Source organism: Pelophylax lessonae (assembly GCF_965119305.1).
Source record: "Pelophylax lessonae genome assembly, chromosome: 2".
In the NCBI taxonomy this organism is placed as follows: domain Eukaryota; kingdom Metazoa; phylum Chordata; class Amphibia; order Anura; family Ranidae; genus Pelophylax; species Pelophylax lessonae.
In genome coordinates, this window is record NC_138769.1 from 33,597,739 (window position 1) to 33,613,898 (window position 16,160).

The 16,160-nt window shown below is 44.3% G+C and overlaps 1 protein-coding gene across 2 annotated transcripts in view; it reads right to left on the reverse strand.

Moving 5' to 3' along the window:
- Positions 1-16,160, reverse strand: part of B4GALT4 (beta-1,4-galactosyltransferase 4) — a 146,853-nt gene that overhangs the window by 18,802 nt on the left and 111,891 nt on the right. For both annotated transcript variants that reach the window (XM_082244601.1, XM_082244602.1), the window contains exon 5: positions 1,879-2,001. In XM_082244601.1, the coding sequence (XP_082100727.1) occupies positions 1,879-2,001 (123 nt within the window). The remainder of the gene's footprint in view (positions 1-1,878; positions 2,002-16,160) is intronic.

Here is a 16,160-nt window from a genome sequence, read left to right on the forward strand (position 1 = left end):
GGCCATGCCCTGTTTCTTCTGGAAGCTGACCATGGCATGTGGTACCTGCTGGCCACTAGCATGGGGTGACCAGATGTCCCTAGTTTTGCCCCGCTTTGCAGGGCTGATCCTGGGCAGGTGAACCACAAGCTGGGGCAGAGGGGGCCCCCAGGGCCAACCCTACCATGGGTCCCACCGGGCCCATTGGGCTGTTTTGGAGGGGAAGGGGGGGGGTGAGCGCCTCCGGATTACACAGAGCGGGGATCTCCCGCTTACCCGGAGGCCGCTGTCATGCGACGTCCCGCCTCCTGAACTGGCTCCTATGATAGACAGCACACTGTGTAATCCGGTGGCTCTCCTCTCTCTAATCCCCATGCACTGAACAGGCTGCATTTATGGACACTGGTGATTCTGAGCTTATGGGCACTGATCAAGCTGCATTGATGGGCACTGGTGGGGCTGAGCTGATGGGCACTGACGAGGCTGGGCTGATGGGCACTAATGAGGCTGAGCTGACGGGCACTAATGAGGCTGAGCTGATGGGCACTGATCAGGCTGCATTGATGGACACTGGTGAGGCTGCATTTATGGACACTGGGAGACTGCATTGATGGGCATTGATGGGCCAGCACTACCTGCCAGCAGTAACCGCCAGCACTACCCACCAGCAGTAACCACCAACCCACCAACACTACCCGTCAGCATTACCCGCCAGCAGTACCCACCAGCAGTAACCACCAGCATTATCCTGACTACTGACTACTCCCATGAACCCTATGTTAGTTTGTTTAGTTATTAGTCAGACAGACTTGTGCTACAACATTTGTAAAGATTGGCGCCTATGTCCTGATGAAATGGTCTGCACAAAATGTGTTGACAGAATAACAACTTGTTGGGCATATAAATCTTCTATGCCTTATATATGTAAGGTGTTTCTTGCTTTCATTTTTTTTTAAATTGGTACAAAAAATAATAAATACTTGTGCTTTTATATATTTGTGTATTTTTTATTAGACATGTGCACGCCGGAAATTTTCATTTCCTTTTGGATGCATTCGTTTTTGAAGAATTTTGTTTCACCTCATTCGTTATGTTGAACCGATTCATTTTTTATGGTTCAGGAGTTTGTATATGGGAATGTTTGACCATTCTTCCAGAATTGCTTTTGTGAGGTCAGGCACTGATGTCAGACAAGAAGGCCTGGCTTTCAGTCTTCGCTCGAATATATCCCAAAGGTGTTCTGGTGCGCAGTCAAGTAGGAACAGGAAGGAGCCATCCCCAAACTGTTCCCACAAAGTTGGGAAGCATGAAATTGTCCAAAATGTCTTGGTATGCTATGCCTTAGGAGTTCCCTTTACTGGAACTAAGGGGCCAAGCCCAACCCCGGAAAAACAACTCCACACCATAATCCCCCTCCACCAAATTATTTGGACCAGTACATAAAGCAAGGTCCATAAAGACATGGATGAGCACGTTTGGGGTGGAGGAACTTGACTGGCCTGCACCTCAACCCGATAGAACACCTTTGGGATGAATTAGAGCAGAGACTGCGACCCCAGGCCTTCCCGCCCATCAGTGCACTTCTGGGAGAATGGTCAAACATTCCCATAGACAAACCTCTAAACCTTGTGGACAGCCTTCCCAGAAAAAATGGAGCCGTTACAGCTGAAAAGGGTGGGCCAACTCAATAGTGAACCCCATTGACTAAGACTGGGATGCCATTAAAGTTCATGTGTGTAAAGGCAGGTGTCCCAATACTTTTGACAATATAGTGTACATTTACTGCGCTTCTGAAGGTGAAATTGGGTGGAGGAAAGTACTGATAAAAGGTCAACGAGTTGCATCATATGGTAGTACAGCGAGAACATTGCAGCCCCCTTGGCTGAAAATTTCCATTACCTGAGCCGTAGGTCATCGTCCTCACCTCCCCAGCCCCAGTAATTGTTCGAATACCCGTTCACTCTGGCAAACTGGTTCCTGGTCATAGCAGTCACACCTCCAAAATACCCTTTATACCACAACCTGCAAGTGAAGAGAAACATGAGTCAGAGAGGAAGGAATGCAGCACATTCTTGGAAGAGAATTAATATAAAACAACTCCACAAAAACATGAACCGCAACCTTTAGATAATTTATGTATTATTGTCATGCAATTAATCTAAAATCTTAGCCAACTCATAAAATTTAAATTAGGCTTGCATTTGTGAAGGTGTTGGTTTTGTAATCTGTTGGGTGTGAGTTGCTTGGGTAGGCTCACAGGACACAGGGGACTCAGGGTAGGGATCACCAGCCTGCTGATGTTCTTAAGGAGGTTGGCAGGCAAGAGGCACAGTATCTGCAGAAATGCTGCTATATAGTATACCTTGCAAAATATCTGCCAGTCATTTTCTAAGACTGAGAACTGAGCAATCAAAGACCACTGATCACTCAGTTCTCAGTCTTCAGTGAGCAGAAATTCTGCCATATAGTCTACCTTACACCCTAATGCATGGACACACACCTGACTATGACTCAAGCTACCACAGACCACATACCACTGAAAGTCTGGCCCTACTTCAACCACCCACTACACACCCCTGATTATACAGACTACGATAAGGCAAGCGTAAGAATGATCACTTTAACTCACTGGAGTGCAATCAGAGGAAGCCTTGTATTCATGGAAGAAATAACAAGGTATTCTGTGAATGGTGGCCATGTTGAACAAGAGCCCCCCCTGTGATCAGTATGCAGTGGGGCAGGAAGATCAGGGCTAGTAGTAGTGCCGACTACTACAGTGATTGTCAGCCCCCCAGCAGTCCCTCAAGTATGCAATTTGCATACCTACATTATAAAGATTATACCTCAAGTCTAGCTTTAAAGGAGAAGTATGGCTAAAGCTTACTACTTCTAGTAAATCACAGAAGTGGAGTTCGAGCACTCCAGTGACCTATTTTCAGCTGACCGCAAGCTAAAGCCTGTTGTCGGCCGACGCCACTCAACCGGTCCAGGCTCTGAATTGATCCAGACTTTACATTTGGGATCCACCCAGATGTCTGGACCGGCAGCTGGCTCAGCCTCTCAGGGAGCCACTGGGAGACTGAGCCAGCCACTCCCGCCCCCTCCACAGCCTGGTGCTCCAGTGAGCGCTGGAAGGTCAAAGCAGAGAGCCAGTGACTGAGTCACTGGCTCTCTGCTCACAGAAGACAGGGATTTGAGCGATCAGCGGTTGTCTCAGTTCTCAGTCTTAGAAGCGGTAGGGGAAAGATGCAGCATCTGACCATTGTAGAGAGGAACATCTGTATGCAGAGAGGAGATCAAGTGTATCCAGGGAGGATGAGAGTGAGCTGCTGTAGACAGAAGTGGCCAGGTATGGGCAGAGAAGGGGTGAGATTTTGTTGTAGTCCATAGCTCTCTGCTCACAGAAGACAGGGATTTGAGCGATCAGCGGTTGTCTCAGTTCTCAGTCTTAGAAGCGGTAGGGGAAAGATGCAGCATCTGACCATTGTAGAGAGGAACATCTGTATGCAGAGAGGAGATCAAGTGTATCCAGGGAGGATGAGAGTGAGCTGCTGTAGACAGAAGTGGCCAGGTATGGGCAGAGAAGGGGTGAGATTTTGTTGTAGTCCATAGCAGAAAAGAGGGTTAAAATTCCCCACCTTTGACAGAGGTTTTGAAAGATCTCTGGGTGCAGATACCTACACCCCCCCCCCCCCAGGTCTAGGCATTGACAGCTTAGAAAATTCACCTGACAATTCTCCACTCCAAGAATATGGATGACCAAGAGAGCTGTAACACACGTTTATGCCCATGAGAGTATTAGATTCATTCATTTTAGAGCTGCTGGGCTTTTATGGTGCCCTTGATGATTTAAGAAGGCCACTGCTGTGGCATTGTCCAACTGTACTCCTAATGGGAGACCTTGTAGAATGGAGGTCCAATATTGTAAAGCTGGTCTGATGACTGTCAGTTCCAGAATGTTATTTGGGTAGTTTTGACTCCTGATAGGACCAGGTCTCCTGAAAAGTAAGGGAGTTATAAACTCTGCCCAAGCCTGCAAGACTTGAATCTGTCATTGCTATGTTCCAAGTCCTGTGAAGGAACAACTTTCCCAGTACCAAGGCATGACTGAAGATACACCAGGGAGACCTTCACTTGACTTAAAATAGGCAATGCGTGATCCAAAGATTGGGTCTGCTTGTTCCACATCTTGAGGATGTTGGGATTGAAAAGGGGTCTGAAGTGAATTTAGGTAAAAGGGAACTGGGTTAAAATGGTGAAGGTTTCCACGAGTAACTGCTGGTTGGTTGGAGGAGAGATCGCTGGTTGAAGACAAGGAGAAGGAAATGTGGATAAGGTTGTGATCAAAAAAAGGAAAAGGGGTGTTGGAGAAGTTGCAAGGCATGCAGAGGTGGGAGAAGACAAGATCAATGGTGTTGACATCAGAGTAGTAGTGTATGTCCACTGTATTAGGTAAAAAAGAAAAAAAGTGAGGCTAAGAGTGGATTTTAAGCCTAAAAAACATTAAATTCTCCGCTGCACCACTCCTCTACATGATTAGCAAGTGGGTTTTTTACTCTAATTTATTTCCTTTTTTTAGAAAATGTTCCTCCCCCCCTTGAATGCCATTCTCCTAGGTCAGAGGTCTCCAAACTTTATAAACAAAGAACCAGTTTACTGCCCTTTAGACTTTAGGGGGACATAATCAATGCCCCAACTTTGGTGTCAGTGAGAGGAATTGTGCCCCCTGGTTGGCATCATTGAGTGGGAAGAATTGTGCCCCGTTGTTGGTGTCACTCGCAGGAACTGTGCCCTATCGCTGGTTTCATTGGGATGAACTGTGCCCCATGGTTGGTGTCATTGGAAGGAATTGTGCCCCTTTGTTGGTGTCAGTGTGGGGAATTATGCCCCATTGGAAGGAATTGCTCCCCTTTGTAGGTGTCAGTCTGGGGAATTATGTCCCATTATTGGTGTCAGAGGATGAAATATTGACCCCCCAGGCCGCAGTTTGGAGACCACTGTCCTAGGAGAATGACGTGCATTGTGCTCCATTTCACTCCTGGGATATGCATGTCACATATCCCAAGAGGCATAGCTTTTCATTGACGAACGGAGGAGAAAATGGGCCTATTGGCGCGTCGTTGGTAGGCACACCGGCTGAACCCTGAACAGCCAGCATCCTATTAACGTTACAGGAAAATATGGCAGTGCGGAACTGGGAGCTGCCAGAGGAGAAGAAAATCTTAACTGTTGGGAACATTCGATCTGCTGTGTGGGTGAATATATAAAATGTGCAGGAGTGGATGGCAAGGTGCAAAGATCGCTATGATAAATTTTATGCGAAATGGGCAATTTGGATGCATCACGCCGGTGGCAACCAAGGAGCGGATGTCACGCCTTCTACTGGCACACGTTCTGCTCGACAGAGTGATTTGAACCTTTCCATAGACACCACCTTTCCATAGACACCCCTGGTGACACTTTGCCTACGCCTTTGACCCTACGTTTTATCAATTGTTGCCCACTGCCTTCGGACCTTCTATTCCTTGTTGCTTTACACCCCTCCCTGGTTCTACTTTTCTTTCTTCCCTTCCCCCTCCTCCTCTTGGGCTGATTGCCCCCCTCCCCATCTCCTTTGTCCTTACCTTTCATTTTTTCCTTGAACCTGCTTGGCCTGATACTTGATGAGTCCTGAGGGCCAGTTGGAGCACTGTTCATAGAGATTGGTTATTAGTTTCTGATGCTCCACACTGGCCAAAAGATTGTTTGACTGCACGGTTGCCTAGCAATCAAGCTGTAGGTCTTTGATGGACAAACCTGCCTTAAGGCTCATGGGTTGTATTTATTACTCTGCCTTTATCCTTTTTTATTTTCCCTAATAATTTTCATTTATGTTTGTACTTGTGAAAAAGTTGAAATAAAGATTATATAAAAAAAAAAAAAAAAGTGTGCAGATTTGACCATGAGGTAGGCAGAGGTTTATAAGAAAAAAAAAAAAGGGGGAGGGTAAGCTCTGCTTTAAGAAGTTAAGGGGTGGCTGGGGTGTTAGCATTACCATGAATGTTAAGGCCGTCAGAAACCTTTGTGGGGGAGTAGAAAAGGGGAGAGAAAGATAAAAAGGCAGAGAAGTCATCATGTAAGCATGACACCAGTCTAGGGACATAATAGTAATCCTTAGAGAAACTGAAGAAGAATGGATATGGATAGGGAGAGAGATGAAGGAAGAACTTTAAAAGCATTTTGTGAAGACAGAAAGATGTCTCATTCACCTCTCTGTCCTCCACTGAATGCCAACCAAGGGAGAGGGCAGTTGGAGAGGCTGAATCAGATTCCCAAAGCCAAGTTTCAGGAACAGCAAGTAGGTTAAGGGATTTGGGGATAAAAAGGTCATGGACAGAGTTAAGCTTGAGGATGGAGCAGACATTGTGGAGGGCACATGAGATGGGGAGCCAGAAGAAGGCAAGTGCTGGATGTGGGGGTGAAGAACAGCATAGGGCCAGGATTATGGTAAATACAGCACAGAAGGGTGGGGAGGTCAAAACGTTGCATTTAACTTTACAAAGAGTTTGTAACTAAAATAGTTACTGTTTCAATAGTTTTCCTTCACAGTGGATGACGACAATCCTTCAACATAAAACTTAGTAAACAGACTCACCTATTTTCATTAGTAATAAATGAACAGTAATTGACATACATATCACGGTATAATAAAGACAAGATTGTTCCGCTTGACATATGGAAACCCCAACAATGAACTCTTATTTGCTCCCTTCTGCTCTGTTAAAGCCTGGGAACTATTGTGGACAGAGGCAGGTGGGTGGGGTGGTTCCCTTCTCAATACTGTAAAAGTGATCAGCCACCAGGATCGCCGGTTCAAAAAAAAAAAAAATTATACTGAGCTCATGGGTGCAGCTGCAGCCATGGGCTTGTTTTAACCATTTGAAATCCAGGACAGTTTAAAAACAGCCTTAGGACGGCAAGTGGTAAAGCCCTATCTGTCCCGGGAAACAGATGTATAATTTGTTAGGGTAGACTGCCAACACTAAAAAGGTATAATGTGCGGTGTGTGGAACGGAGACAACGCTTTAACAAAAAGAAAAAAAGGCACTCTTGGCTCAAGAAGAGTTAACTGTTAGGGAGTAAAAGGCCCGGGGTGGTTAATCTCATTGTCGCTGTACAAGGGTGTGGGAAGCTTGCCAGAGTTTACAGAAGCGTGTATTACGTCCTATTGTCTTCTATCCAAAGAAAAATGGCCTTTAAGAACATTTTGCTCCATTGACCTGGCCCGTCATCCGTTCTTATGTAAACTAATGACTAAGTTATTCCACAACCTGAACCTGAAGACACAGCTGTGAAAAGGTCCTGCGGGGCAAAGGCCCAGATGATGCTGTATTTCCTCAATATCTGTAATCATGTAAATACATTCCAAATTGTCCTGGGACTTTAAACGAGGCACTTCACATTTAAAAATTGTAATAAATGTACAGGATTGCAAATGTATAGTTCCATGAATAACCATTTTAAAAAAGGGGTTAATAATAAGGAACTGATTTAGAATATATAATAGAAGAATATGATAACAGTATAAATCCATTCCAAGTCAATAAATAGTTTTAACATATGAACTACAGATATGAATACATGGTGGTAGATCATAATGTATCCAAAAGCTCATTGCATCCAACAACTCAACGTTTTTCGTGACTCATGGCCACTCTTCAGGAGTAGATGCAAAATGCAGGTGAGTAAAATGGATTAATAACAGAATAATAATATATAATTCAATTAATAAACACCCAAATGTAACATATAACCCTGATACTTACAAAACAAGTAAAAAAAAAAAAAAAAAGAAACACATGACTGGAGGTCCTAGAAAGCTGCAGTTTTTTGGGGGGTGGGGGGGGGGGGGGCAAAGAAATCCAAAAGCAAACATTTATTGTATTGCAGACTACCAATTCTTAGATGTGGTGGCTGCATGTGTTTTCCTTTTTAGGCTTTCTTTCTTTCTTTTATTCCCAAATGGTGATCTGGCCAGTAAGTCTGTTTTTTAAAAGAACAAGCTCTCCAGCAGAATAAATGAGTAAGAGGAATAAAACCATTTAACACTGGCAGGAGTTCCTGCAATGATCGGCTGTAAGAAAAGCCCTGTACGTATTGGAAAAACATACACAAGAGGGCGCAAACGCCTAGTGCATTACCACCAAAATCATTTATTTAAAGCACACAACAGTGATATACTCACAAATTAGAAACAAAATCAAGCTTCTCATATAGGTCTCTCCAGCTGATGAGGTCGGTGACACACAGTGGAAATGCATCCATGTTTTGGGGGACAAATTCCCTTCCTCAGAGCTCGGTGGTCAGTGCCGGGACAAGATCATCTGATGCCCCCCTACCTCCCATAATTAGGTGCGAGCTAATGAGTAGGAGGAGGGAGAGAGAGAGCACAGCCTGCACCCCCTCCCAGCTCTCCTCTCCTTTCTTTGCCACTTCCAGCGCTGACCTGACAAAAGTAGAGATGACGCTGTCACTACTCCTGTCAGCCTTTATAGCAGAAGGAACTTAAAGAACCCCCATCCCTACAATACATTCTATGCCCAGAGGCAGCCCTCCCTTCTGCCCTCCCCTTGTCCCGACCCTGTCTGTGGTAGTGCATTACCACCAAAATTAATGATTTTGGTGGTAATGCACTAGGGCATTTGCGCCCTCTTGTGTTTTTGCAGTATTTGGAGGACCGCCCAGTCTGAGGAGGGCTGCATCGCTAAAACCATTGCCTGCCATAGTTCCTGTTTTTGGGGGAAGTCCTGGGACTGAGCGCTAGCTGGTGTTTCTTTGGTTTGTCCAGTACGTATTGGAACAAAAAGACTATTGCATGCTCATAATTCTGAGCAAAGGCTCACTACAAAACAGGCATTGGCACGTGCAAAAGTGTTAGCGTGCACACGCGCATATACACGTGCACACCCGCTAATGACATTCTCACCAATCGGTCTATTTAAATTGGACAGATTGCGGAGTTGTATTCAGCTAGTTTCTGCCCTGACCTTGTACTCAGACTCTGCTCCTGACCTACGTTCCTCTAACTCGCTGCCTGGCTGTGTACCGAATGTGGCTTGTGTTCTGCCTTTGCCTATTGTTCCTGTACCTCGCTACCCGCTGTGTACTGATCGCGGCTTGTATCCTGACTCTGCCTCTGCCTAATGTTCCTGTACCTCGCTGCCCGGCTGTGTACCAATCACGCCTTGTATCCTGACTCTGCCTCTGCCTATTGTTCCTGTACCTCGTTGCCCGGCTGTGTACCAATCGCGCCTTGTATCCTGACTCTGCCTATGCCTATTGTTCCTGTACCTCGCTGCCCGCTGTGTACTGATCGCGGCTTGTATCCTGACTCTGCCTCTGCCTATTGTTCCTGTACCTCGCTGCCCGGCTGTGTACCAATCACGCCTTGTATCCTGACTCTGCCTCTGGCTATTGTTCCTGTACCTCGCTGCCCGGCTGTGTACCAATCGCGCCTTGTATCCTGACTCTGCCTCTGCCTATTGTTCCTGTACTTCGCTGCCTGGCTTTTAATGACCTTTTGGCTTGTGTCCTTGCTATGCTTCTACCTGCTGATCAAGTGTCACTGTGTTTCAGTTCCTGGCTACTGTCTGGTGATCCATGGTCACCTGCATCCTGCGAACACCAGGTGGCTCAGTCTGCTACTCTGGCCCTCGTGTCCTCACATCTCCTATCATCACTGTCAGGGGTGTTGGACAAGAGGTGCAAGAGAATACAGGAGGTGTGTTACTGCCCAGCACCAGGTGAAAACAGCCTAAAAAAAAAAAAAAAAAAATGAATGCAACCACCACATCCAATGATTGGTACCCTGCAAAATCACTACCAGGGGTGTTGGACAAGAAGTGCAAGAGAAGCCCCCTCTCCAGTTCGATTTCCACCAGATAGGTGACATCAGCTTTTATTTATCTATGTAAAACCTTTATCCCAAAAGGAAAAAGAAAACGTTTTCTGTAACTGTATCAGCTGGAGCTTGGCTTCATTCAGTTGGTGTAGTTAAATCTGCTAGTATATCTGACACTCCACTCCCCCCAGACTGACAATGCTGATTTTCAAAGGTTCCCCCTGTGCTCCTTTATACAGAGTGGGGGCGCTCTAATACAGGAGGTGTGTTACTCCCCAGATCACCAGGTGAAAATATGAAGGAATGTAATGAACACTTGTGAATTAAGCAAAATATCTATTTTTTCTATGTCTGTTTCTCTGTACATGTAACTATGCTATTTTTGTACTCCTTACTCAAAATGGCGACTGAGATACCCCCTCCATCGAAATGGAATGTCTGAAGAAGATGGCGCCTTGGCACGGAGCCCTCCAAAAAAAAGATAGCATTCATAACTCGGAGGGAGTTACTTTATAATGGACATGACTAATCAGAAAGCTGCAAATAATCAGTATTATGCTAATATTATGCTTATGACGTACTAACTTATGACACCGCCTACTAACTATTTAACACATTGCACAGTAGAAAATAAACAGGGAGTATCATTTACCTCAACAACGTGTGTCAGTGTGGTCTCTTCATGCATGCACTACAATTACCTAATTAATTAGACCCAGCAGCAGAAATCGGATCAGATGGGATCGGATGAGAGCGGACAGGCGGTGCGCTCTCATCCGATCTCCCCATAGAGAGTAGCGGGGCTCTGACACCTCCCTCTCCGCACACAGAGCAGAGAGGGAGCTGTCACCTGCCTGCTCAGCGGGGATCAGTGTATCGATCCCCCGCTGAGCAGCACGGAGCCCACCAACGGAGCGGACTGTGCGAAAGGAGCTTTAACCACTTGCCGACCGGTCACGTTGAGCCTACTGCGGCAAAGTGGTTCGTTATCGTCCAGCGACGTAGACCTACGTCGCTGGACTCCTCCCCTTGTGGGCGGCGCGCGCGCCGCTGGAGGCTCGCTCCCGCTGTATTCAGTCACAGCTGGAGTCGTGCCAGGGGAGGAGCGGCGGTGATCACCGCCGCTCTTCCCCGATTGTTCGGAATTGAGTGTGGAGATCCGCCCGCTTGTGTAAACAAAGCGGGCGGATCTCCTAAGTGACAGGCAGGGACAGATTGCAGGATTCAGCATAGCTGAACCTGCGATCTGTGCCTGTGTCACACAGTCCCCTCCCCCCACACACGTCAGTAAGCACCAGGCATACATTAACCCCTCCCTCTCCAATAAAGTTAACCCCTTCCCTGCCAGTGTCATTTTTACAGTAACAGTGCATATTTATAGCACTGATTACTGTAGAAATGTCACTGGTACCCCCAAAAGTATCAAAAATGTCAGTCAAGGGTCCGATCTGTTCGCCGCAATGTTGCAGTCCCGCAAAAAAAAAAAAAAAAATCGCAGATCGCCGCCATTACTAGTTAAAAAAAAAAACAATAAAAATAACATAAATTTCCCGTAGTTAGTAGCTGCAATAACTTTTGCGCAAACCAATCAAAATACACTTATTGCAAATTTTTTTTACCAAACATATGTAGCAGAAAACAAATTGGCCTAAAATGTTAAAAATTTTTGATTTTTACATTTTTTTGGGGGGGAATTTCATATAAAAAAATGTGAAAAATATTTTTTCAAAATTGTCACTCTTTTTTTGTTTATAGCGCAAAAAGTAAAAATCGCATCGTTTTATAGCAGAAAGTAAACAATGTTGCTGTTTTTTTATTGATTTGTTTATAGCACAAAAAATAAAAACCACAGAGGTGATCAAATACCACCAAAAGAAAGCTCTGTTTGTGGGGAAAAAAAGGACATCAATTTAATTTGGGTACAGCGTTGCACGACCGCATAATTTTCCATTAAATTAACGCAGTGCCGAATCGCAAAATATGGCCTGGTCAGGAATGGGGTAAAATCTTCCGGTCTTAAAGCGGTTAAAAAAAATTCTCAATGAGCGTATTATTGTCAAAGACATGTAGCTAAATAAATTTTGGCCTAAATATATGACAAAAACTGTCAAAGTAGAAAAATATTATTTTTTCAAAATTGTCGCACTTTTTTATTAATATTGAAAAAAATGAAAAGCGCAGAGATGATCAAATACCACTAAAAGAAAGCTCTGTTTGTGGGAAAAAAAGGACGTAAATTTTGTTTGGGTACGGCATTGCATGACCGCGCAATTGTCAGTTAAAGTCGCACAGTGCCGAATCGCAAAAAGTGGCCTGGACGTAAAGCAGGAAAATCCTCCGGTGGTAAAGTGGTTAAACTGTAGCTTCACGTTCATGGAAACAAAAATAGCAAAAAAAAAAAAAAAAATTATAATAATGTAGCATATGCAATTGCTACACAAGCCATATAGTAATTAAACCTTATTAAAAATGACCTTTCTTTCTCATTCTGTAGAACTTTAATTTCCTGCAAAAATGTTTTGATGATATATTAGGTGTGGTGCAATATGAATGTATTTGTTTAAAAAATATTTAATAATATTTTAATTGTTTAAAGGAATGTTTTAATTAAATGTAAGTGCATTGGTTAAAAAAAAATATATATATATATTTTACAGGGTATTTTATTATTTGGAGTACCTTTTTCTGGGGATGAATTGATCAGGATAAGCAATGTTTGAAAGAGACTGGTACTGATAACAACCGTTTGAGACCTTATTGCATTTAGTGATATTAAAAGCTGTTTTTTTCTGTTATAATAAAAAAAAAAAAAAGTATTATACTTACCTCCTGTTTGGCAGTTCTTCCAATTAGCTCTTGGAGATGTCATTAGTCTAGGTAGGGCAGTGATGGGGAACCTTGGCACCCCAGATGTTTTGGAACTACATTTGCCATGATGCCCATGCACTCTACAGTGTAACTGAGCATCATGGGAAATGTAGTTCCAAAACATCTGGGGTGCCAAGGTTCCCCATCACTGGTCTAGGGGTTCACATACTTTTTCCACCTGCACTGTGAATGTTAACATGATGTGTTCAATAAAAAACATGGCAATATTTCATTCTTTGTGTGTTATTAGTTTAACCACTTTACGACCGCTCACAGTAATATTACTGCGGCAAAGTGGCTCGTTATCGTCTGACGACGTAGTACTACGTCGTCAGACACTCCCCCTTCTGGGCGGCGCTTGCGCGCCGCCGGAGGCTCGCTCCCGCTGTTTTCATTCACAGCGGGAGTCGGGCCAGGGGAGGAGCAGCGGCGATCGCCGCTGCTCTTACCCGATCGTCGGGGATCGAGTCTGGAGATCCGCCCGCTGTGTGTAAACACAGCGGGCGGATCTCCATAGTGACAGGGAGTGACAGATCGGAGTGTTCAGCATAGCTGGACATCCGATCTGTCCATGACTCACTCAGTCACCTCCCCCCCCTACACGTCAGTAAGCACCAGGCATACATTAACCCCTCCCTCTCCAATAAAATTAACCCCTTCCCTGCCAGTGTCATTTTTACAGTAACAGTGCATATATACAGTAAACCCCCCTCCATTGCGGGGGTTACGTTCCGGACCCAGCCGCGAAAAGTGAAATTCCGCGAAATAGAAAAACCCTATTAAAATGCATTGTAGGCATGATTTTTTTACTGTCCCTGTACGTGTAGAAGCATTTTAAGGTCTTTAAACACACTTTTAAAACAATAGAAACTCATTTAAACACATAAAAGATACTTAGAGACAGAGCAAGAGCTATGAAAAACACAAAAATCTTTCATTTTTAATGATTTATATAGTAAAATAACATTACAAAAAAAACCGCGAATTACCGGGACCGCAAAAACTGAACCGCGATGTAGCGGGGGATTACTGTATAGCACTGATTACTGCAGTAATGTCACTGGTACCCCCAAAAGTGTCAAAAATGTCAGTCAAGGGTCCGATCTGTCCGCCGCAATGTCGCAGTCCCGCAAAAAAAAAATCGCAGATCGCCGCCATTACGCGTTAAAAAAAAAAACACCAAAAATGACAGAAATCTTTCCCTTTGTTAGTAAACGCAATAACTTTGGCGCAAACCAATCAAAATACGCTTATTGCGATTTTTTTGACCAAACATAGGTAGCAGAAAACAAATTGGCCAAAAATTTTTAAAAAAATTGGTTTTTACATCTTTTTTGGGGGGAATTTCATATAAAAAAATGTTAAAAATATTGTTATTTTTTCAAAATAAACGCTCTTTTTTGTTTATAGCGCAAAAAGTAAAAATCGCACAGGTGATCAAATACCACCAAAAGAAAGCTCTGTTTGTGGGAAAAAAAGGACGTAAATTTCGTTTGGGTACGGCGTCGCACGACTGCGCAATTGTCAGTTGAAGTCGCACAGCGCCGAATCGCAAAAAGTGGCCTGGACGGAAGACAGCAAAATCCTCCGGTGGTAAAGTGGTTAAGCAGACTGTGATTGTCTATTGTTGTGACTTAGATGATGATGATCAGATCACATTTTATGACCAATTTGTGCAGAAATCCATATCATTCCAAAGGGTTCACATACTTTTTCTTGCATCTGAAAATTAAGTCTTCCAGCGGCATGCTGTCACCACTGACAGGGCTTCCATTTTCCAACCTGGTCTGCCGTCTAGGTTTGACTGGCCGAGCTGCTACGATGTCACATGCACAGGGGTCATGGCCACGGCACAGCTCTTTCTATGGACTTACTATGCGAATTGCGCATGCGCCAGTGCTAAAGTAAATATCTCCTTAACGGTGCACACTTAGGATATATTTACTGTACCTGTAGGCCTACCTGTGGGTATAAATAAATAAAAAAAAAAACACGTCTGTACTACCACTTTAACCACTTCAGCTCCGGAAGATTTACCCCCCTTTATAATCAGGCCATTTTTTGCGATACAGCATTGCATCATTTTAACTGACAGTTGCGCAGTCGTGCTACGCTGTACCCAAATAAAATTGATGTCATTTTTTCCCCACAAATAGGGCTTTCTTTTGGTGGTATTTGATCACCTCTGTGGTTTTTATTTTTTGTGCTATAAACAAATCAATAAAAAAACAGCAACATTGTTTACTTTCTGCTATAAAACGCATGCAGTAAAAAAAAAAAAATCAAATTTAGGCCAATATATATTCTGCTACATATTTTTGGTAAAAAAAAGAAAACCCAATAAGCGTAAATTGTTTGGTTTGCACTAAAGTTCGAGCATCTACATACTATGGGATATATTTATGGAATTTTTATTTGTTCTAATTTTTTATTTTTTTACTAGTAATGGTGGCGATTAGTGACTTGCGGCGGACAAATCAGACACTAAATTACACTTTTTTTTTTTTTTTGGGGAACCAGTGACACCAATACAATGATCAGTGCTAAAATTGCGCACTGGGTGGCGTTGTCGGTGCATATAAATACGAACAGGAACTTCCCCCTCATTAGCTTGACAAAAGGAGCGCGCATCGTTATCTTACACCTACTGAGCCTGCTCCGAAACGCGTCGTGGACCAGTGACATCAGAGGATCGACGCTGCATTCCACCGTGCATCTCAGCCCTCGGTCTCAGCTGCTTTGCAGTTCTTCATTGCTGGCCAGATCCAGCGCGACCTGCAGAGACACAGCACCAGCATTGGCATCACAGCCCCCCATTCCCCCAGACGTCCTTTGGGTATAACACCCGAAATGCTTGTTTTGTGCACCTTAATGTGAGTTTTATTCTTCATTTCGAATACATTTTGTTAAATCGGTAGTATACTCCGCTTTTTTACTTTTACCTACAGGTAAGCCTATAATATGGCCTTTAATAGTGCTTACCTGTAGGTAAAATTAATATCTCCTAAACCTGCACGGTTTAGGAGATATTCACCCTGCATGCAACCGCTGACAGCAGCGGCACATGCGCTCTGAAGGTCCGGCGTATCTTGCCGGACCTTCAGAGCTCCTCGCCGGAAAGTAAACTCAGCGCTTGCGCGGGAGTGACGTCATCGCGTCTCCGGCCACTCACAGCGCCGGAGCTGCAGAACCTGGAAGAGACGCAGAGGGAAGTCGTCTGCTCCCTCAGCGGTGTCCGGGCGACCTTGTCGGGGCTTCATTCTAAGGTATTTCATAATGTGCTAGTATGCAATGCATACCAGCACATTATGCCATTGTCCTGCAGGGTTTGTTTGTTTTTGTTTTTTTTGGGGGGATACAACCGCTTTAACAGTCTACATTCAGAGGCGCCTTTTTCCTTTGTTTCTCTTTACATGTTTGGGGAAGCAGCTTC